At 37.6% G+C, this 23,401-nt stretch overlaps 2 protein-coding genes across 3 annotated transcripts; one reads left to right on the top strand and one right to left on the bottom strand.

Annotated features, from left to right (window-relative positions):
• The first annotated feature begins 48 nt into the window (after positions 1 to 48).
• LOC124175698 (cubilin) lies at positions 49 to 23,291 on the top strand. Its single transcript, XM_046556118.1, has 53 exons — positions 49 to 323; positions 389 to 518; positions 629 to 763; positions 852 to 899; positions 971 to 1,111; positions 1,218 to 1,321; positions 1,415 to 1,562; positions 1,645 to 1,890; positions 2,506 to 2,827; positions 2,907 to 3,235; positions 3,473 to 3,829; positions 3,981 to 4,143; positions 4,405 to 4,595; positions 4,739 to 5,267; positions 5,495 to 5,720; positions 5,870 to 6,187; positions 6,345 to 6,508; positions 6,743 to 7,084; positions 7,194 to 7,550; positions 7,670 to 8,205; positions 8,299 to 8,569; positions 8,752 to 8,997; positions 9,141 to 9,652; positions 9,745 to 9,940; positions 10,044 to 10,409; positions 10,519 to 10,715; positions 10,951 to 11,102; positions 11,557 to 11,742; positions 11,870 to 12,051; positions 12,135 to 12,356; positions 16,105 to 16,251; positions 16,402 to 16,480; positions 16,574 to 16,688; positions 16,959 to 17,121; positions 17,211 to 17,432; positions 17,697 to 17,782; positions 17,904 to 18,133; positions 18,347 to 18,550; positions 18,653 to 18,788; positions 18,920 to 19,250; positions 19,417 to 19,593; positions 19,717 to 19,879; positions 20,045 to 20,222; positions 20,383 to 20,616; positions 20,720 to 20,885; positions 21,076 to 21,290; positions 21,422 to 21,505; positions 21,591 to 21,655; positions 21,787 to 22,036; positions 22,221 to 22,383; positions 22,587 to 22,825; positions 22,930 to 23,041; positions 23,110 to 23,291. The coding sequence occupies exons 1-53, from the start codon at positions 241 to 243 to the stop codon at positions 23,112 to 23,114; spliced, it is 11,163 nt and encodes a 3,720-aa protein (XP_046412074.1). The 5' UTR covers positions 49 to 240; the 3' UTR covers positions 23,115 to 23,291.
• Positions 12,443 to 15,042, bottom strand: LOC124175706. Of its 2 annotated transcripts, none has more exons than XM_046556132.1 (3): positions 14,434 to 14,566; positions 13,987 to 14,127; positions 12,443 to 13,765 (listed from the first exon to the last, which is right to left on the bottom strand). In XM_046556132.1, the coding sequence occupies exons 1-3, from the start codon at positions 14,499 to 14,501 to the stop codon at positions 12,535 to 12,537; spliced, it is 1,440 nt and encodes a 479-aa protein (XP_046412088.1). In that variant the 5' UTR covers positions 14,502 to 14,566; the 3' UTR covers positions 12,443 to 12,534. The 2 variants fall into 2 exon arrangements, with proteins under 2 accessions (XP_046412088.1, XP_046412099.1); XM_046556143.1 differs by lacking the exon at positions 14,434 to 14,566 and adding an exon at positions 14,591 to 15,042 and having other exon boundaries at positions 12,444 to 13,765.
• Positions 23,292 to 23,401: the final 110 nt, after the last annotated feature.

The following is a 23,401-nucleotide window of genomic DNA, read 5'->3' as shown; positions in this document are numbered from 1 at the left end:
AGTGAATTCAACGATTCGGAGATCTCTCAGTTTCAGTGTAACTCAATATTGGGTGTTATTGAAAACGCCCCCTGATTGAGCATCCGTTATCAGTGCACAACCGAATTACTACGCCTCTCGCTATTCAGTTCGCTGGAAACAGTGGCTACGAGAGTATCTGTTCTAAACCAGTAATAATATGTTGCACGTTTAATGTATACTTTCGTATAAATAAACCTATAGAGATCATTTTTACACGACATGATCCTAGGCACGAGTCGATGGCTCGCCGCAGCCATCCTTTTTCACTTGTCGCGTATTTCCTTCGCGTGGCTGGATGACAGGTGAGCTTCTCTTCGCCTTAACACAAAGACACGCGACTCGCACTTGTTTTTTAAAAAAATTTCAGACCAGTCCTCGATGTGCGGAATGGAAACCTCTTCGTTACTAGTGCCAAGGACCGGAATATCACGCTAGAAACTGTCGGGACGAGCTACGTTACTGTTAATGGAATTGATCTGATGCAAGCTGCGAGATCGGTGAGCTGGATCGAAACAAAATATCTACACTTGAAAATTTCGACGAAGCAACAATCAAAGACTGATTTATTTTTTGGATTGATAAAAATCTGCTTTTATTACATACTCAGGCCAAGGAAGCTGCCCAGTTGGTCGAAAGATGGAAATACGGGGCTCTTGCGGATTTGCAAAATACGGTAAAACAGCTCACCGAAAATTACGAGAATATTGTAAACACAGAATTGGGACCGACTCGTCGTACGCCCGTAAGTCAGTCAATCTACATTATAAAAAAATTTTACGGTACATTATCCGTTGCGGTATTTGAAAATATAAAAAATGTTGGAATCACAGGCGGCTGACGGTGCCACCTCGGATCAATTCCAGCAACTCTCCACGGAGGTAAATAAAATACTTTGCAATTGTTATTCAATTTTATTCATGCGACTGACGATTTTGATTTCGTTCCGTAGGTGAATCTGCTAAAGATGCGAGTGGCAAGCATCTTGAGCAGATTGGTGGCTGACGAGTGCGCGAGTAATCCTTGCCAGAATGGCGGCACCTGTGAGGATATGATCGACGGGTATAAATGCCGTTGCAGGGAAGGCTGGGAGGTATAAATTATTGCGTTAGAATAGAATCTTTTTAAATAACTTTGGGTAAATCTTTAATATTCATATTAAGGATAAATCGCTCCACAAATTTTCATTCACATTTCAGGGACCGCAGTGCAACGTCGACGTCAACGAATGCGCCATATACGCAGGAACCGATCTCGGATGTCAGAACGGAGCTGAGTGTACGAATCTGCCTGGGACCTACGAGTAGGTTTATTTTCTCTTCGATAACGCGATCTCGTAGGGACGAACCATTCGAAAATCAGATCCGACTGACGCTTGTCTTTGTTCAAACAACAGATGTAGGTGCAAGGGAGATTGGTACGGTATTCACTGCACCAAACAGTCGATGGCTTGCAACATCGAAGGATCCCGAGATCTCTGCGGTCACGGTGTCTGCGTTCCTACCACGACGGGGGTTCTCCGGTACACCTGCATTTGCGATCAGGTAAGCATCGCGAATCTTGCCCTCGCCATTGACACACATCACGCTATTATCGACGCTGATGTCTCGTTCGTCAATATCGCAGGGCTGGGAACGTGCTGACCAAGGAAATCCAGCCTGCGTTAAAGACATCGATGAGTGTTCTGGCAAACACCCGGCGTGTTCGGTCGACCCATTGGTGACCTGCGTCAATTTGCCCGGATCTTATAGCTGCGGCGGATGTCCTGCGGGGTATACCGGTAACGGATACCGGTGTGTCGATATCAACGAATGCGCCGTCAACAACGGGGGATGCAGCATCTCTCCTCGCGTTGAATGCGTCAACACAAGGGTGAGCTATTTAGGGTGGTCCTTGAAAAGATGATTTTTTAATTTCGACCGTCTCGCATTCTAAGTTTTTGCAGATTTTCACCTCAACTCTAACCCGTGCCGCAGAGAGGGTGGACTCCATTCAATCCTTTCAGGGGTGAAATTTGGTATAGGGGGGTTTCTTGGACCGTTGATTACGAATCCGAACTCAATATTTGAAAATTTTCAATGGTGGAACCGATATGGCAATATCAAGTGACTTTTGGGGTTTTGATCGATCATATTGGATCCGCTGTGTTGAATTTTCAAATGTTGAGTACAGATTCGTAATCAGCGACCTCAATAAACCCCTATATCAAATTTCATCTAAATCGGTTCCATAAATTTGATGTGCCTCTGAAAGGGTTGAATGAGGTACGGGTTGGAATTGAGAAAAAAATCTGAAAAAATTAGGGTATTATTCTTTAATCATGTGGAGCCAGTTTGAGGAGCGAGCCTGTCGAAATTCAAAAATGACCTTTTTCAGGACCACCCTGGCGAGCATGTAGGGTATCTATTTGTTGAGGCGAGAACGAAGCTCGCTTGCAAACCTGGTCGGCTCTCCCATCAATCAATTTGACAATTCTATTACTCACAGGGTTCAAGAGAATGCGGCGCGTGTCCCTCCGGCTATTCTGGGAACGGAGAGATTTGCGTATACGTCGGAGTTTGCATGATAGGTAACGGCGGGTGCCATCCGCTCGCTACTTGCCTTCACACCCCGGGCATGGTCCAAGGAACGGTGCAGTGCCGTTGTCCACCTGGATACATGGGCGACGGAATGGGACCCCATGGTTGCTGGATAGCGAACGGGGGTAATTTCGGGCCCTCTGCATGCTCGAGCAATCCGTGCAGCCATGGAAGTTGTGTGCCGATCGGAACGAACGACTACAGGTGCAATTGCCAAGCAGGATATAAAGGTGAGGCGGTTCTAGGTCAGAGGCTTACGTGGTTTCCGATGGAGGGTCCGCTTTTCTAATTATCGTGTATATTTCTCAGGAATAAATTGTAATATCCGGAACAATCCTTGCGACCCTAATCCGTGTAGGAACGAAGGAACTTGCAGGGTCTCTGCAGATGGAAGCAGGGCCATATGCAGATGCACTTCGCAATTCTCCGGGCCCCGATGCTCAACGGCACGGCAGAGCTGCGGAGGTACCCTAACAGATCCTGCGGGTACGCTGCAATTCCCTAGCTCTGGCAATGTATATCAAAACGGTTTGAGCTGCGCCTGGGCTTTAACGACCAATACCTCTCTTGTCCTCAATGTCACATTCATCGCTTTCAAGTTGGAAAATTCGAATGATTGCCAGAACGACTTTGTCCAGGTGAGTTTAAAGCTGCTTAAAGACAATTCTCTGCCTGAGGATTGTCGAAACTGATTTATCATCGCACCTACTTTACACAGCATGTGTGACATACAGGTACATATGTTTTAATGGTACTGGCGTATTATTACGAAGATGGGAAAGGCACTGGACAAAAAAAAACATGAAATTTATGAAAACACCACTCCTTGGATATTATAATTACGTACGTTCTATACATAGCGAAATGATTCGTAGATTCACGATGGCGGATCAGCCGGTGATCACATGATTGGAAGATACTGTGGGGACCATTTGCCCAATGGTACAGGAACCATAATATCATCCCGACACACACTGTACTTGTGGTTCCATTCGGATCACAGTATTTCGGACGATGGATTTACCTTGCAATGGAATTCGATAACACCGTTGTGTGGGGGTGAAATAATTGGCGAACATGGAACAATACGTTCACCTGGATCGCCAGGAAAATATCCTCCGAACAGGGACTGTGATTGGCACGTGGAAACTTCTCCAGGGAAAAAAATTCAATTCCACTTTTACTCTATGGCGCTGGAGCAGCACCCGAACTGCGACCACGATAATCTAACGGTATACATGTTTTGTTGTACACTAGGTATTCTGTTACTTATAATTATCATATCATGAGTTCTCTCTCCCTCTCTCTCTCTCTTTCTGCCTGAACACCTAATAAGAGAGTTTGTGATACGCAGAATAAATGATCAACTTCTTTGTATCACAGATAAGAGGTGGACCCGAGGAAGACAGCCAGCAATTAGGACTTTACTGCAATCACACTCAACCTCCGCCACTGATTACACCCGGAAATGAGGCATGGCTTCATTTTCATTCTGACGGCGCTGTTCAGGATAATGGTTTCCAAATTACTTTTTCGAGCATAGCAGGTAATTGAATAGTACACACATGCATATAGTGATTAGCACTTAAAGGTACGATGCTCCGAACACGATAATGGTTACTTGAACCAACGTGTAAAGTATACAGGTGTCTTCGTTTGATCGAGGAATAAAAATTCTTTACCATGCATTTATTAGAGAATCATCAGAATCACCTTGCATAAGTAATGAATTATTTGTAATAGATTACCTAGCATTTTATCCAGAATTTATAGTTAATTAAAATTCTCCTAATATATTATTTCACAGGTGCGGATGGTTGCGGGGGAGTTCATACAGATCCGTCAGGTTACATTACTTCACCCCGTTTCCTTGAAAGGTATGAAGCAAATCAAGAATGCGAGTGGAAGATCCAAGTAGCTAATGGAGAACGAATCAAAATAACATGGGTTACTCTAGACGTCGAAAATTCCGAGAATTGTCGTTACGACTATGTTGAGGTAATTTTCGACATATCCCCCATAGCAATTTACGGTTGAGCGAATACCACAATTAATGATGAATTTAAACAATACATAATACAAGAAATGCAGATATTGTGCATAGTTAGAACAAATTCAATAGCGTTATTTTTGGTGAACAGCTATTTGACGGAGATAACAGAGAAGCTCCGTCATTGGGAAAATTCTGTGGTCGTAATGCTGGTGCACTTCCTCCAGACAAACTATCTTCTTCAAATATTGTATTGATCAGATTTGTATCTGACTGGTCTTTGAACGGAAAAGGTTTTCACTTACGATACGAAGTCTGGTGTGGCGGAGAATTTACGGAGCCAACAGGTGTCATAAAATCACCGTATTATCCGAATCCTTATCCTGCTTCAAAGACGTGTATCTACGAGATAATACAACCACTTGGCAAAGCCATAAGACTCACGATCCAGTCAATGGATATCGAGGACCTTCATTACAACTGGTGTCGTTTTGACTACCTGAAAATTCACGATGGTGATAATGAAAATTCAACACTAATCGGCACTTATTGTGGCACCAACTCGTCAATTCCTGAATCTCCGATCATGTCGACCCATAATTATTTGTGGATCAAGTTTGTGTCAGATTACTCTGGCCGTAATGCGGGATTCTTGGCTACATATACTACTCTAGATGTCAGTGAGTATGAGTTCAGTTTTACTTAATTCATCTGCAGACTAAAACGATGTATATAGAACACACGAAATATCCGCATAAACCAGCTATAGGTATTTTCTCCACCTACAGAGTAATTGCAATGCAAATATCAAATCTGTAATATAAATAATACACTTTTGATTTTCCCGAAACAAGGCTCACTCTTGGTTATTATGATGTAAAATGTACGTGTCGTTTATACCAACTAGGGTGTGGAGGTATCTTAAAAGCACCTTCGGGAGTAATTCACTCACCATCCACCACAAATTGGTATGGTCGTACGCAAGACTGTACGTGGATAATTCAGGCACCACCAGGACAGATTGTAAAACTGGATTGGCATACATTTGATCTGGAAGACAGCAGTGACTGTCGTTTTGACTATGTCAAAATATCTCAGAATTTATCAAGCACCTCACAAGTGGATATGGGAACGTAAGTCATATCATTTAGAATCTTTCGAGTTTATGTAAATATAAGTATTATACAAAATAAATTAAAAGAGTCAGCAAGATAATTAAACCTATAGAACGGTATCATATTACTAAACATGTGACATCCTGTTATAATTTGTCATGTTTTAGCTACTGCGGCTCAACCGTACCACTTACAATGATGACCCAATCACGAATGATGACAATTCGATATTATACTGATGAATCTATCACTAGAGATGGTTTTATGGCTTCATATATATTTATTGACGGCTCCAAGTTTTGCGGTGGAAACTATTACTCGTTGACTGGTGTCATTACATCACCTAATTACCCCAATAGATACCCGGAAAGAAGGACTTGCGAATGGACCATCATTGCCCCTAATAGACACCAAGTTTTATTAAAGGTTACAGCGTTCGAGTTGGAAAGATTTAGGTCTTGTTCATTTGACTACCTTGAAATTAGGTAAAAAATATCTCTAACCGGGTACAGATCTTTGCTTTGATTTTGTACTTAATTTGCAGCTATTCGGACGTAGGGGAAGGTGGGACTAGAGGGATTAACATGTATGTGTGCCTCTTATTGCTAGAAATCTTGAAACTAGCTTTTACATTTTTTTCAGAAATGGTGGTCTCCCAACATCCCCTTTGATTGGGAAATATTGTGGAACGGAGATTGCAAATCAAACCATTCAGAGCTTTAGTAATAAAATGTATCTGAAGTTTGTCACAGATCAGTCGGTTAGTCTTTCTGGGTTCAGAATAGAATGGGACAGCAATACCGTGGGTTTGTAAATATATTTAAATAACAATTAACTCTGCCTTATATTACCTGTTGAATACTATCACTTATTTGCAGCAAACTATTACCAACAAAATTAATTATTCAACTCTGTAACATTATCGAACGTTGAAATTCAGTGGCAGCTTCTTGTAATTAGTAAAAAAAATGGAATGTATGTTCAAAGCCCGATGATACACTACGATTTATACATTATGGTCATTTGATGAATTTTTTCAGGTTGTGGCGGTACTTTAAGCAATGTTGCAGGAACCATCTCTTCTCCGAATTATCCTCAGCCCTATAGTCATAATGCTGTTTGCACCTGGAGCATTAAAGTCGCCGCTGGCAGTCTTATTCAATTTGTGATAATTGACATTGAACTTGAAGAACAATCCAATTGTTATTCTGATTATATAGAGATTTTTGAAGGACCCTATAGCTGGCGTGATAAAAAATTAGGAAGATACTGCAATTCAAATAATCCTCTGACCATAAATACTACGACCAATATAGCAACCATACGTTTTCGCAGTGATTTCAGCGGCAGCGGTCGAGGCTTCCATATCAATTACAGGGCTGGTAAGTAAATTTGGCAAAAACGTAATTTTTAATAGATATAATGAATATATGAGAGTTCAGTCAGAACTTGATTTAACTTTCTCACCACCATGATCTTAATTGCTTTCAGTGTGTCATAGAAAGCTTGATGATTTCCGTGGAGTTATTGAATCACCCAATTTCCCAAATAATTATCCTAATTACGAAAATTGTAGCTGGTTAATTGAGGCACCTATGGGTAACAAGCTAAACATCACCTTTTCTCACTTTGATTTGGAACAGAGTCATTTCGATGAATCTTGCTCGTATGATTATTTGACGATAAAGGAAGGGGTAGATAACACACCGAATAGAGTTATCGGAACGTATTGTGGCTTGAGACACCCACCATCAAAAATTGTATCTACCGAATCCCAGGTTTTTCTACAATTTATTTCGGATGGTAGTGTACCTTACAATGGCTTTCGACTTGAATGGGTTGTCAATGGTGGGTCAAATGTTCAGATTTTTTCAAATATTCAACACTAACATTGTTTGTAAGCTAGCATAGCTAGTGATGATCATATATTATATATGAATATTACCACAGTACTTCTCAATTCATAGGTTGTGGTGGTGTCCTGAATAAAGCAGTAGGAACAATCACGTCTCCGGGATACCCTGAACCCTATCCTGCAAATATTGAATGCAAGTGGACGATTGAGGTGGACTATACTCACAGCATAGAAGTTACTTTCATCGATGTGCAGCTAGAAACAGTGCAGGATTGTCAGCATGATAGACTCACCATTTACGGTGGAGCCAGCACTGAAGCACCTATATTAATAGATACGTGTGGAATGAATAGTTCGCATTCAAATATCTTCACAAGTTCAAACAACAAGATGTTGATCAACTTCAAAGCAGATCATAATTATCAAGGCACAGGCTTTAAAATAACGTACCGAAGCGTGAACATTCAGTGTGGTGGAAGGTTCACAACGCCAACAGGTGTCATAAGTTCACCTAACTACCCAAACAATTATCCACGCAATCGGAACTGCGAATGGCTTATACAAATGCCTCCCAATCATCATGTAAACCTTACATTCACCGAATTTGATGTTGAGCACACAGGAAATTGTACCGACGATTATGTTAGAGTAGGTTGCACGAATCCAAAAATGTGTACTGTGCAAGATTTGCTTGTATAAGGCTTATATTAGTGTGATGTTCAATTATAATGTATTTCACAGATTTATGACGGTTCCACACGAGATGCACCTATACTGGGTTCTTACTGTGGCAACAGCAACCCTCCAACTCAAATTTCGTATGACAACGAGCTCTTGGTAGTTCTCAGATCCGATAGTTACGTTACATCGAAAGGTTTCAGTGCTACCTATAATATGGCATGTGGCGGACGCATTGCTGCTGATCCCCCAGGATTTATTTCCATAAATTCTCCACTTGGATTGCATACGGATGTATATAACTGCACCTGGATTATTGTAGCACCAGACCTTGGTAAGTTTCATTGTCTTAATAGCACAGCTCAATACAAAAACTGTATGACCACTGCTCAAATTGAATATTTGTTAATGTGATTCGTTTCGCATTTAAATCAATTTAAGATGTTTTCGTTTGTAAATTTACAATTTGTGCTTATTAATTCATATTCTGTCTATTGTGTGAATTCCACGTTGCAGCGGATCATGTTACGATAACACTGACACATTTGCAACTTAGTAAACAATCTTGGCTTGACAATTGTGAGGAAAGTTCTCTACAGATTTACGAAGGAGAAGGGACAGATGGACCTCTGCTGAAGAGATTGTGCTCGACTACAGTACCTCCACCACTCACAAGTCAAGGAAATGCTTTCACTGTCCAATTGTCGTCTTTTAATATGCAGCTCTCAAGTTTTACAGCCATGTATTCTACACTCAATTCAGGTTTGTTTTGCAACAACGCTTGTAAGAGATTGTTAATGAAAAAATTTAGATATAGTTGTGGTATCCGATAATATGGATGTACCACTCCAGTATATGAATTTCATTACTTTACCAATAATTGCTAACGATAAAAATTATTACAGCATGTGGAGGAAATTATACATCAGAACACGGTACTATTGCCACGCCAGGATATCCAGATAATTACCCTCGAAATGTCGAGTGTGTTTGGATACTCCCAGTATCTCCGGGGAATTCTATAAGTTTATCCTTCACTGACTTCGCCATTACGCAAAATCCCAACTGTAATTCAGATTATTTAGAAGTGCGAGAAGACAACGCCATTGGCAATCTAGAAGGCATTTATTGTGGCTCGAGTAAAAGTAACATAATTTCAAATAAAACTCTGTGGATGAAATTTGAGACTTCAAATATAACAACTGAGAAAGGGTTCAGGGCCGAGTACCACTTATTGCATAACAACGATTTAACTGGACCCACTGGCAAAGTTACCTCACCACTGTACCCACGACCATGCATGCTTGAAGGAGATTATTCATATCGTATTACAGTTCGCTTTACACAGTCAATACAAATTACTTTTGAAGATTTCCACCTTGAGACATATACAGATGATTGTAACAATTTGCTGACTGTGAGTATTCAAGATTTTGTTTACTTACTTCTACAGAGTACACACCAGCCAGTTTAGATTTTATTCATTTCATTTGAAAATGACGTTTTTAGATTTATGACGGATACGACGCATATGCACCTAAGCTGACCGAAAACTGTGGCCTGATATTACCAGAGTCGGTAAAATCCTCTGGTAATGTAGTTTACATTGTGTTTTCCACCACAGTATTCAGAAGCGGCAGTTGGTTCCACCTAAGCTGGTTAGAAGTTCCTAGGGATACAGATGAATCTTCATTTGATACGAACGGTAAATACATTTCAGGCAATCATTCCGGTACTTGTAATAATACGACATAATGTCAATGTGTTAATCTACTGCTATTATAAATTGCTCTGATTAAACTGTGTAGAATGCGAGGAAATCATATCGCTGTCAAATTCGTCGAATAGCACTTATGTATTTCATTCGCCTGGATGGCCTGAGGGTTACGACAACAACCTTAACTGCAATTGGATATTTGAATCATCTCCCGGAACACATCTTGCTTTGGCGTTCCATACCTTAGATCTCGAAGAAGATGCGACTTGCCTCTCAGATCAAGTCAAAATTTATTCAGGAACTTCTTTGGCCACGCAACGTGAATGGTCTTACATTGGAAGCTATTGTCACCCTAACATGACATACACGCTTATACAAACTTCCAATTTAATGAAGGTGGAATTCCACAGTGATTCATGGATTAATAAAACTGGATTCTCAGCGCGTGTTTATAAGGGTATGTTTCAAAATTCATCGAAGTGCAAGATTATCAATATATATTTCAGAGTCTACTATTTTTCTGATATTGACATACTCAAATACCTACTCAATATTCATGTTTTCAGTTTGTGGCGGTGAGTTAAATGGTCCAAATGGAGTAATAGAAGTTAATTCCACATCTCCAATGGGGCGGCAAGTTTGGTCAGTAGCATGTCAATGGAACGTTACAGTAAGACCTGGGAGAAAGATAGAAGTGACTATTATTGACTTGAACATAGAAACTGGCACTGATAACTCAGCATGCAGTAATAACTTCCTTATGGTAAAATAAAATTTTATACATTCTCACTATTATGTTTGTTATATTAATTACATTAGTGCAATTCGGTGGATTTCTTATATTTAACAATATGCAGAATATAGTACATTTTGTCAATCTCATACTTATATCGACCTGAAGGATTCAGGAAGCAGTGTTCCAGCTAAAAAATTTCATCCGTGATATAGTATAAATCCTTCTCGTATTAACAAAGTTATCATTTCACTGGTGGTTATAGTTGAAAAATGGTGGCTCAAGTGCTTCTCCTCTTCTCGGCAATGGCAAATATTGCGGCCAGAATATTCCAGGTCTGCTAACTACAACTGGAAACCAACTATATGTCTATGTGGTGGGGACAAAGTCCGGGACTCAGTTCAAATTATCATATCGGTAAAAATATTCTCAACTTTCCCATATGAATTGTATTGCATTTAACACCATCATCATACCTTATCAAGTTAGTACAAATCATCGTCTCCAGTAGTAAAGTAGTGATCTCTAACAGTCCGAATTACCGGAGTCCGATTGTTACAAAAGTGAGCCTCAAGTATTCGAGTACTTCAGAACTAGTGAAAATATTACTCGAGATAAACTTCAGTACTGCAGTACTTTGGTGGTGCAATATTAATTTTCCTTGAAGCAGTCTTATAATGATTCGCGAATACTTAATGCTAAGACAATATGCTTGCACCTTGTGCTGGTTCAAATATGAAAACATGAGCCTTCTTTTTCCTTGATTTAATCATATGATGATCCCCCATCACTAATCCATGGATATATTTTAACTGTCTCACCACATCAAACACTAATTTTGTTTGGCGCTATTGCAATAAATTTTTTGTAGGGAAGTGGGAAGCAATTGTGGTAGTTCATACCGTTTAACAGATGCACTGAAAAGTATCCAAATAAAAACACCAAACTTTCCAAACATTCCACACCCATATACAGAATGTTCTTGGACAATTATGGCTCCAAGTGGACAATCAATCACGATCGATTTCGAGTCTTTTGACCTAACAAGTGATTTGAAGTAAGTTTTATAGTTCTGATAATTGTAGAACAATAGCTATAGCTATCGTCAATATGAGTTAAATTCAATATATTGTAGCAATCCATCCAATGCGAGATTACGATTATATAATGAATTATTGTTGCAGTTGCGCCAAAGAATATTTGGAAGTTAGAGATGGCGGAACTGATTCATCGTCACTTATGGGACTGTTTTGTAGCGCTGAAATACCCAGTAGTATGATTACGACTGGGAATTTTATGTACCTCCATTTTTATACTGATGTTGACAGTCCCAAGCAGGGATTCAACGCTACTGTGAGCATTGAAAGTAAGCTAGTAAATTCAGGCCTGAATAATTCCATACTGTAGCAGATTTCCTCAGGAAATCTAATTGAACTATTTGATTTGAAGATATTTGTGGTGGAACTCTAAGAGGGAGAAATAACAGAATACAATCACCTAATTACCCTTCGCCATATCCCGATCAAACTACTTGTACTTGGCGTGTTTTGGGACCACCTGGTCATACAATGAAGCTGCAATTCCAAGACATCAATCTACCTCGTCGATATAGATGCAATTCCACTGACCACGTCGATATCTCAGCGCAAGTAGGGAACAACCGCAGTAACGGTAAGTTATTGCATACCTTTCACGGTGAACGATATTCAGCATGCATACAATAAAGCAATACACATATAGGTATATATACAATAATATATTTATATATTTACACCTTTTTTTAAAAGATCGGTTCGAATATTTTAATTGTTAATTATTATAATACCTATGCAATATAGTTTTTAACCCTTTATCCGGTTGGAAAATTATTTGAACTACTTATTTTTATTTGCAAATTTGACTGTGACTCTGCGTCACTGTCCTCTTGCACAGCATTTTCTCTTATTGATTCTTCTCCATTCGACTTTTCCTCTTCGGCACTATTGTCTCCGACTGTATTTTGTTTCGCTGATATTTGCTCCATATTTACTGAGTTCGAAGCCTCAGCGTCATCTTGTTTAGTACCTGTTATACTATGTTTTGCGACTTCGTTCGCATTATATTTAGATTTCCCATAGCAAATTTTGCTTTGCTCAGTTGAATAATCATCTTCCAGATTACAAGTACCAGACTCGTATTCTTCTGGCTTGTCTGTTTCGTGTATCGGTGCATCTAAAACTGGTAATTTGCAGTCATTCGTTCGAGGTTTACATTCCAATTCACCTTCAGAGGTTTTTTCCGACAATTTTTGTTTCACGTTTACATTCTTAGCTCTTTTTTTTTTTATCAACCCATCCTCGTTCAAGTAGTAACTATTTTCTGGTAAATTATTCGGATATTTAATTTTCTGACCATTTGATTGAACAGGTTTTGTAATTTTGTGATTCTTCTCCTTAGGCAATTCAGTCCTTTTCAAGTCGATATTTCCCTTACATAGATCATTACTCTTATTATTGTGTTTTTGTTTTTTAATTTTCTCTGAATTCACATTCTGTTTTTCGAATTCTTTTGCTTTTCCTCTCTTATCATTATAATCTAATGCAGATGCAGTCTCTTTAGGTGGCTGTATGTCCGGTACTTGATCGGCATTCACAGTAAACTCATCTTTAAGTTCACTGTCCTCTGATTTACCAATACCACATCCAGATTTTTCCGTGACTTTATTCTTAGATTTCTCTTTTTTCGACGCTGAATCAAAATTGGAGTGCAAGTTCTTCGTAAAGCCATCCAGGTGGCCGGCATCATTGTCCAACGTTTCGTTTGGTACTTCGAGCTTGGTAGATCTCTTAATTTTCTTAGATCTAGGTTTATCAGCATGCCTATCGTACTTAACATTTTCTTTACTTTTACTAACTTTGTTCTGGCTCATCTTTTCTCTTTTTTCTCCATAATATACTTTTCCATTGCGTTCATTTGATTCTTCCTTTTGAAATTCACTGGATTCAATCTTCTCATTTACTTCTGCATTTCGATGTTGCCCCTTTTTTTTAAGCATTTTTCGTTCTTCGTTATGAATTTTTTTTTTATGGTTTAATTTGTTGCTAAAAAAAGTATTACAAGTTATCTTCAATTTTGTGGTATTATTAGCGAAAAGGATCTAAGATTTCAAGTCCTTAAAACTTCTTCCAGTTCATTAATACTCATAATCAACAATTTTTTCCAAAACAAGATTATTGAAGATTACATTCTCCCTTATTTATTTTATCATATATAAAAAATTTTGAGCATATAGGTATATTATTCAACCTAATAATCAACTTACATAGAATAATGGTCTTCTGCTGGATTTGATGATTTATGGCGATATTTTGATGCATCACCAGAATCTCTTTTTGATTTCACTGCCGCAGACTCTAGTATAATACATACCAGTATTAACAGTGTCGTGATGCTAAACCACAATCTGTAAAAGTGAATTCATTAAAATCAAATACTCTAAATCTGTACAATTAACTAACTGCTGATAATTAAAAAATTACAGCTACCCTGATAACGAAGCGTATCTGTGCAAAAAATCTGCTTAGCTTGCCGCGATTACTGTTGCATTCTTACCGAAAATTTACGTGGAATAATTTTAGTGGGCAATTGCTAGCAATAGTTGTTTATTATTATGATGTACAGCAAGACATGATTACATTTAGCAGATATTTTGCTGACAACTTTTGCTTAGAATAGTTTGCTTTAATTTTGATACCAAACGAGGATACACCTTGTTCTAATATTACTAGCAATGCTTTGCAACCATTGCTGTCTTTTTGCTGCAAAATTTGCTCGCATGTTGTTGTCTGGGTAGTGTTTATACGAATCCAGTGTTTGGATGTTATAGTTATTGAATATCTCTGTAGTTGAAAATTACTGGAACTCACCGCATATTTGAAGATTTGTGTGAGGTGTTGAGGTGTAAACAATTTAGTACTAAACTTTCGTTTTGAGTATATTAAATTGTCAGATTACCATATCGGCTTGTTTATGAACAACTCACGTAATACTCTGTGATGTTATGTGCTGAGTGTTGCCCTTTATACTGAGCTAAAAGCTGGTGATCTTTGGGTAAACGTCATGCTGTTTTTTCTTTCCTCACCACAATGAGCGATGTTGATACAATCAGAACGTTAGACTTGGAATGTAAAGGTCGTATGTAACAAAACCAAGATAAGTAAAATCGAGTCCCAAGTAAAATACCCAACTACAGTTGATTATTTATGCATATTATAATGATTTCGTCAAGGTGCATAAGATTGTGTATTGTAGGTGTAATATGCAAAACCCAAATGCACGAAGTGTCTTTCACCGCTTTGTATCACGAGTACCAGAGAGTCTATTGGCGAGGCATGCATGTCTACAATATTTGTACACCAACCTGTATGACAATTTGTGATATTCTGATACTAATGCTATGTCTGGACTAACACATACCTGTAAGAATACGCAATATGTGTATGCGACGTAAATTACCCTATGAATATTAATTCTATTTACGTCAGTAGACGGAGCATATGCTGAACTGTAATGTCATATCTTTCCATTGAAGTTATTTTCATGTACTTCATATTCTACGAATTTGGAAATTAAGTAATGTGAATTCCAGCCATACACGAATCAGAATTTCCCCTTAATAAAATCTATGCTGTTCAATTGTACTGGCAATCATTCATAATAGTATTATTAAGACTGATTTATAACTTGGAAAAAAAACTGCTGGAAGTCTGCTTTTGAGCTGCAGTCTGAAAGTCAGGACTGATTACATATATTATCACCGTTTGTTGACCAATATGAAAATTTAAATAAAAACCGGATTATGTCGAGATATAGATTTTTACATCCTAATGATCAGTAGCTATAATTTTATCAAACGCAGTCTTTATCGTTGACTTCTTGAGAATCTGTAACTTTTACTCCAGAAACATATAGTATAATTATTGCAGCGGTAGTATATCAAACATATCTTGGCAGGTGATATCTCCCTTGTAATGATATGCTTATCTGTTTGCAGTTCAGTATTTTTAATTGCATAAAGCTAGCAAATTGCATAAAAGGTCATTCGCATTGCAGAGCTATATATTTTCAATCCGATAATAAATTACTTTTATTCTTGATAAAAAATAGTATTTAGAATATACATGCTAAGAGAATAAAAATTAAACATCAGTATTATCGGTACTGAGTCATCGTTGGTACTTCTATTTAGGCAATGCAATTTGAATGTGATATCATCAATATCATTGTTACATTGCTCAATTACTGTTGTCACACGACCGAAATTTTTGCAGTCTAATTGTATCAAAACCACCAAAAATCAAAATCTACCAAAATATACCAACGTAAATACTGTTTCGAGCAATTAATACAAATTAATAATAGTTTCATTACCTTTTGGCAGTACTGCAATTAGGACAATATTGTGGCAACCAAAATCCTGGGATAATTGAAACACCAGAAAACAATGTATTGATCAACTTCACAAGCATGGGTTACCGTTACACTGGGTTCAGAGGATTCAGTATGAATATATCAAGTTCTTTAGAAGGTGATTAGTAAACTCTTTGCAATATAATTTCCCAGTCATAACTTATCAGTGCATTAATCGAATAATAATCCTTTTAATTATCTATCAATTTACTGTTTTTCATTTCAATGCTACTTATATGGGATACTGAACAATAATTGAATTTTGTAGCTTGTGGAGGTTTTCTTACTGGTTCATCAGGTGAATTCCAATCACCTGGATATCCTAATCGGGGGGTACCCAAATACAGGTAAATTATTCTTATGTATGCTTATTGAAATTAATCTAGGTTTACAATTATTGATGGTGCAAGTTTTCCAATTTATGTATACTATTATTGCAGGGGATGTGTATGGAAAATAATACTGCCTGAAGGGTATCGCGTTAAAGTAGATATCTTGGATATGGGTTTCGGTACTCGAAATTCAAGATCATACTGGTCCACATCACAGATTGCAGTATGTATAACTTAAATGAGCACTCTGCACTGGAAAACTTTAAGGGGACATGAAATATTCTGATAAAATATTATAGAACGGGATTCAGAAATACCCTACACCTAAGATCACTTTATGTAGTGCTTGTGAAACCTAATCTATGATATTCTTTAATAGCTAATCGTGATCTATAAAATCTATCGGATTTCTTGAACGGAGTGAAGCACAGATAGTAATTATTGACCCGTACATCAATTAATGCACTCAATAACTTTTGTTTAATTCTCACAGTTTTCTAATGACTTGGATAAAATGTCTCGTTCTAAAGTAATTCTGGCTGACTCTACAGAGAGGGAAGCGTATAGCACTAGTAACACAATGACGATTTTTTACTGGTCAGCTTCTGTTGCCCACAAAGGTTTCAAAGCTCGCTACAGCAGTATCGCGCCAGCTTGTGAGTATGCTGACATGTGTTTTCATTTCATAACATTTCCGAACGGTGATTAATTATACGACCTGAAACATTGATTAATTATTTGTTAGTATGTGGAAGTGCAACGACAAATGATCAAGGTGTCTTGATCTCTAATCAGAATCCTGTCTACGACATGAGGACCTTTTCGTGTAATTGGAAAGTTTCTTCACCTACTGTCAATGTAACCGATCAAACACTTGCATTGACCATATCTGGAGTTGTTGGTAAAACTAATATACAAACAACAATTAGTAATTGCGAAAATATGCCATCTTACATCCTAATAAGTGGTGAGTTACCGATCTCTTGATCAATTTCCTTTTATTTTATTTGAAAACATGGATATTTTTACATTCCCAACTTTTTTATACATTTCCAATATTATATGTGCTCTGGTAATGACATCTGTTTGTGCCTTGATTACGTTTCCGATGAACAATCTGTTTATCGGAATGGATTGTTTAAAACACTCATGTACAAAGAAATCAATTTTACCGGCCGAATGTTTTATATATTTTGGTCTAAAATCGTCCGGTATTTCTTGTGAATTGTAGGTGAAAATCAAATAATATCCTGTATCTCTGGAAATTTCACCCAGGATATTGTCGTTCGTAGTCCCATGCCAGTCAATAAAATTACCGTGAGTAAACCTTGTGATACGTTCACTTATTGTTCTGATAATTTTCAATGCTTATGAAACGTACGCTCGAAAAATTAGAACAGATTTGTTATCTTGTCAAAATTTTTGAAATCATTAATAGAGTTTGAAAAGATCTTGGGGTTCGCCGAATGTAAACTTCACCATTAATTATCACTGGCATCAATGTGGTGGAATTCTAAGCGGCCCTTCACATACTATTTCTGCACCTAGACGTCAAACGCATCCTGTTGAATGCGCCTGGTATGCAAAGTTCCCAGATAATGGAGAGACTATTGCATTGAGTTTTATAAAATTGAATATGTCATGTGATAGCGGCTATATTCTCATAAGGTAATGAGCTTATTTGCTAGGTTATTGCTATCAATTATATCTCCTATAACGTGTAAAATAATTGTACTGAATCATTAGAACAATGCTAACTTATATAAAGGTAACATAGGTGCCACATAATATTCAAGCCGAGTCGTATTCGAAATTGATATACCAAGTGATATTTGTACAACATGAACATCTAATTTTCACTAAATTCAAATCTTTCGACAGGTATGGTGGCCCATTGTCACCATTAGATAAAACAAAGTATTGCGGATACATGATACCGGGAAACATAACATCAGTATCAAATGAGTTATGGATCGAATACCATAGTAGCGCCTCGAGCAATGACTTTGAAATTCAGTTGAACACGATTGTAAATGGTTGTGGCGGAATGATGCATGGAAGAAGCTCATACATTTCTAGTCCCAAGTATGAATTATTTATAGATATTATTAATAGTTTCATTCCCAACTAGTAATCTGGTGCTAAGAGTTACTGTAATATTTATTCGTATCATAATAATTTCTTCAGCTTCCCGCAAAAGTATCCAAACAATGCAGAGTGCACGTGGTTCATAGAAGTGGAAAATGGCTATAATATTGGATTGGTGTTTGTGGATCGTTTCCATCTTGAAGAGAGTACAAATTGCGCAAACGATTTTATTCAGGTATCTTCATGATACGCATAAATTGGCAATGTCTCATTTCTGTTTGTTCGCTTCCTTACGAAGACATTGGACTATTTTTTCCATAAATAAACTGTAATTAAATTACTAATATTAACAATATTTTGTACTAGATGTTTGAGTGGAAAGAGAATGTGACTACTGCTACCGCTTATTGGTCAGATCTAGGCAAAGTATGTGGACGATCTCGCCCGTCACCGTTCAATTCAACTTCAAATAGAATGAAGGTTTTGTTCAGGTCAAATGATGTACTTCAAGGTGACGGATTCCATGCTCGTTGGAATGTGAACTGTGGTGGCACTTTGTTAGTCTCTAAGAGAATACAATACCTCACGTCACCTGGATGGCCTGTTCTCTACGAAAACAATCTTTCTTGCGAGTACACGTTCTTAGCACCTGAGAAGTACTTCATTATTGAGTTTACATCCTTTGAATTGGAACGTGGTAAGTTGAAATTATTGAAGATCATAATTTGAGTATGAACAAAACCATGTAGCCCCGATGTTCTTCGATGTCTAGTACAAGCGGCAGGCTGTATTCTGTATTTTTCAATATTTGCTTGATTGCGTACTTTGACGGAAGGAAAAAAAAACGTAATGATTTTTTTCAGGTTTAACTTGTCGGTACGATAATGTGACTATAAGTTATTCTGATTACCGGGATCCGTCCATTTGGTGCGGTAACGAAATTCCAACTAAACAAAGAATTTATTCACATTCAGAACTAAGTTTCAAGACAGACGAAACTACACGAAAACGGGGATTCGAATTGAAATATTATATTGACGGTGAGTCCATTAATACTGTAGTTTTTAGAGTTGCCAGTAATCTGAACATCACTTTCATACTCTCAGCACCATTATATTGTCACATTTTAATCTTCATAATCTAGTCATTCGTTAATTTTATAGAATGTGGTGGTGAGATTACTGAACCTAGTGATATAAGATCACCGTCGCTGGACGAAAGTGGTGATTACCATGGTGGAATCAACTGTACTTGGACAGTAAAAGCACCACCTGGAAAAGCTGTTCTTGTTCGATTCGAGTCTTTCGACCTCGAAAGTTCCAGACTGTGAGTATTGAATTACAAAGAACCCTAATTGTATGATTGATCAGAGTAATTAGTGAAAATATTTGAGTAATTATGTATTTTCTTGCAAGTCTGACAGCAATGATCATACCTACGTTTAAGCGAAAAATTTTATAGAAGATGTAACTTACTATTAACCAATTTCAGGTGTCGCTATGACTATGTAGCTATATACAACACATCAACCATTGACGAACATAGCAAGCCAGACGTATTTTGTGGTACCATGAGTGATGTTCCACTATTCACGAGATCAGACACCGGCTCAATGATTATTAATTTCATTACAGACTACAGCGTCCACCACAAAGGATTTCGTGCTAAGGTACATTTGGACAAAAAGTGCCAAAGAGTTAATAATAGTTATTATCTGTGATTCTGTCTGAGCATATGCTTTATCATAATTACGGATTCTGTACTTGTATGCATGAGTATGAATATAAAGTTTAGTATAGTATATGTATTCGATATTATTCTTTTTGCAGATTTTTTTCAGTACTAGTATAGCAGCTGGATGTGGCGGCCACATCACCCTGAATTCTCAACCACAAACATTTAGAACCCAGAGGGGTACAACTTATGAAGCATTTGAGGACTGCCATTGGCTTGTAAAGGCATCAAGCAACAGTATTATTAAACTAACAATAACCAGCATTGATTTAAAATATTCCAACTTCACAAGTGGAAATGAAAAAAAATGTTCCGGTGATTACTTAGAGGTACGAAACGATCACTAATCTTATCATTGATGGGTACTAAAAATAGCTATCAAGTGTAGAATGCATCATATAGTTAACTTTGTTTTTTTTGTTTCTGCGCAAGATTCATGATGGTGACAGTCAATATTCTGAACTGATAGACTATTATTGCGGAAATATTGTGCCTTCCACATTCATTGTATCGTCGTCAAATAGAATGTGGATCAGACTGGTGACTGACGGCTCGCTGAATGGCAATGGAGTGACTGCTACATTGGAAAGCCTCCCTTGTAAGCTCTTGTGTACCTGTTACTTTTTTAAATTCTCACTTATATAAACTGATACTTGCATAAAGAATCAATATAGTAAATTGCTGTTGACCTTGTTCAGACGATTTGTAATTAGTCTTCTTGAGGATTGCAGGCGATACAATACTTCTGTACATCATTTCTAAAAGCAAATTTTTTTTTCCGATTGTAGCACCCTGTGGCAATCCGATCTTAACAGTTGGAAATCAGACCAAGACATTAACTTCACCAGGATTTGGTTCTACGTACGAGCCTGGATTAAGGTGTAATTGGATTCTGTCAACGCCAACAGACAACATACTAGGGCTTACTATTCACTTCGACCATTTTGACTTGGAAAGTTCTAAGAATTGTAATGACGAAAAGTTGATGATCATCGATAAGAACGTTAGTCTTATTCTATATTTAATTAGAATTAGCGGATCCGTTTGTATCGACTTTCCCAATTCGCATTTATATGCATGTAGTGATTTTACTATAATTCAGTTACATTACCGCGATAAAACATTATTCTCCAGCCCAGTGGCTACATCAGTGAGGGCTTTGGTGATGACGTTGTGTATTATGGAATAGAAGAGCATCATGCAACGCCTGCTTGGACAGTAAGATATATTTCAGTGCAGTTTGATTGTTGGTGTCAATTTGATCTTGTGAATCATGTTTGTATAATATCAACCTAATTTGTAGGGCGACAATGGAGCAGAAAGAATTTATTCGTATTGTGGAAATAGAACACCACACGACTTTTACAGGTACATGTGTATACATGATGACAATATTTTTGACAATAATTCTAATACAATTACTAATATCTTTTCTTCAAATGACAGTGATATTGGGACTTATACTTGCAACGTAAAAAAAAGTGATCAATTCTTTGCAGCACTGGGATAGCCGTTGAAATTAAATTCATATCCTCTCAAAATCCAAAATCAAGGCACACTGGATTCAAGCTGGGGTACAGTACGAGTCTCTGCAATCGCAATTTCACTGGTGAACAGGGTCGCATTAGTCATGAAGGTTTAACGGATTGCTGGTTCACAATCACTGCTGCAGTCGGATATACAATTTCGCTCTACTTTACGAGCTTTAATTTATATGACAGCCGGGCTTGCACCAATAATGCTTTGCAGGTAAAAAATATTCTATACATGCGTACTCAAGATTTTTTATTTTCAACGTTACAGGTATAACGTTTGTATTAGGTGATAATAATGTATCCAATGATCTTTGTCTATTCTTCACTTTTATTCAATACCAGTAGGACTATTATAGTGGTAAAAAAGAAGAAACATAAGTGGATCAATCTACTTTCAGATACGCGATGGGAATTTCAGTGCTAGCGTGTTAGACCAAATATGTGGAGTAGAACTGCCAAGTCCTATCTTCAGTTCTGGAAACCAGCTAAGTTTGCATTCATGGTCTAGCAATTATTACGGCTCTAGTAGCTATGATATAACTTATACAACGACCAAAAAAGGTGAACAGGATTAAAAAAAGCTCTACGATTTACTAGTAACCTCATACAGACAGCTTATTTTCTTTGTACTCATTCTTTATGGAAAATAGTAGAAGTTCATAAATGCTCGTTGCTTAAACAGTGAAACACTTTTCTGCATTTCATGCTTGCCTTAGTTGCATCATTGGTTGTTCATCAATTTTTGTTCACTATACATGTTACAGGAAGAGGCTGCGGAGGAAAACTTTATAATTATTCAGGTCGATTTACATCCCCATTATACCCACAACATTATCGAAATGCGAGCACATGTACTTGGGAAGTGAGCGTACCAGCCGGTAATGTTGTCGTGTTAGACTTTGAAAATTTCAACACAGGATCAGAACAAACTTGCCACACCGACTTTTTACAAGTTGTTGAAAATTATGAAGATACATTATCTTCAAGCAAATTTTGCGGACCTGTCAGTATTTCACGTATTAGATTAGTAATGCTAATGTGATTCAATTTTATTCTCTATATTAATAACGATTTTTTTTTGGGGGGGGATTCTGCTAATGGTTACAGCGCCCACCTAGTACGTATACAGCACGCACGGACACGGTACAAGTGGAATATCATACGTCATTACATAACAGAGGTACTGGCTGGACAATACGGTTCTTCGCTCAACGCCACGGTAAGTATAAAGCAGACGTTTCTCTTTCATGAAAAGATTTCATTTTTATAAGTGAATTCTATTTTCAGTGTAACGCAGCCACATTGATACATTGTCTGAACTTCCTTGATCGCAAGGTATTTTTAAACATCTCTTCTACATGATACAAGCTAAAAATGTAATTAATAACGTAAAATACATGCGTCAAGAACGATATGTACAGTAAATCGTCAGTAACACAGAAAACAATAAAATTCATGTAAAATTACAACTCAAAGCTGCCTCAGTGTAAACACAGTCTCACACTATAAGTGGATGGTTGTCTCCTGCATGTGAAGTCATTTCGATAACAATATAAATGAGATGAAATGAAGATACTCA

The sequence above is a fragment of the Neodiprion fabricii genome, chromosome 1 (genome assembly GCF_021155785.1).
Source record: "Neodiprion fabricii isolate iyNeoFabr1 chromosome 1, iyNeoFabr1.1, whole genome shotgun sequence".
Classification (NCBI taxonomy): domain Eukaryota; kingdom Metazoa; phylum Arthropoda; class Insecta; order Hymenoptera; family Diprionidae; genus Neodiprion; species Neodiprion fabricii.
The sequence above is the reverse complement of the archived record's forward strand: the minus strand, read 5'-3'. Positions and strand labels throughout refer to the sequence as shown.

Coding starts and splice junctions, on each gene's coding strand:
- LOC124175698 (XM_046556118.1), top strand. CDS start 241: ATGATCCTAGGCACGAGTCGATGGCTCGCCGCAGCCATCCTTTTTCAC. Junction 1,112..1,217: donor GTTGCAGGGAAGGCTGGGAG/GTATAAATTATT, acceptor TTCACATTTCAG/GGACCGCAGTGCAACGTCGA. Junction 19,594..19,716: donor ATTGAAATATTATATTGACG/GTGAGTCCATTA, acceptor TTAATTTTATAG/AATGTGGTGGTGAGATTACT.
- LOC124175706 (XM_046556132.1), bottom strand. CDS start 14,501: ATGCGAGCAAATTTTGCAGCAAAAAGACAGCAATGGTTGCAAAGCATT. Junction 14,128..14,433: donor GCTAGTAATATTAGAACAAG/GTGTATCCTCGT, acceptor TCACTTTTACAG/ATTGTGGTTTAGCATCACGA. Junction 13,766..13,986: donor GCAGAAGACCATTATTCTAT/GTAAGTTGATTA, acceptor TACTTTTTTTAG/CAACAAATTAAACCATAAAA.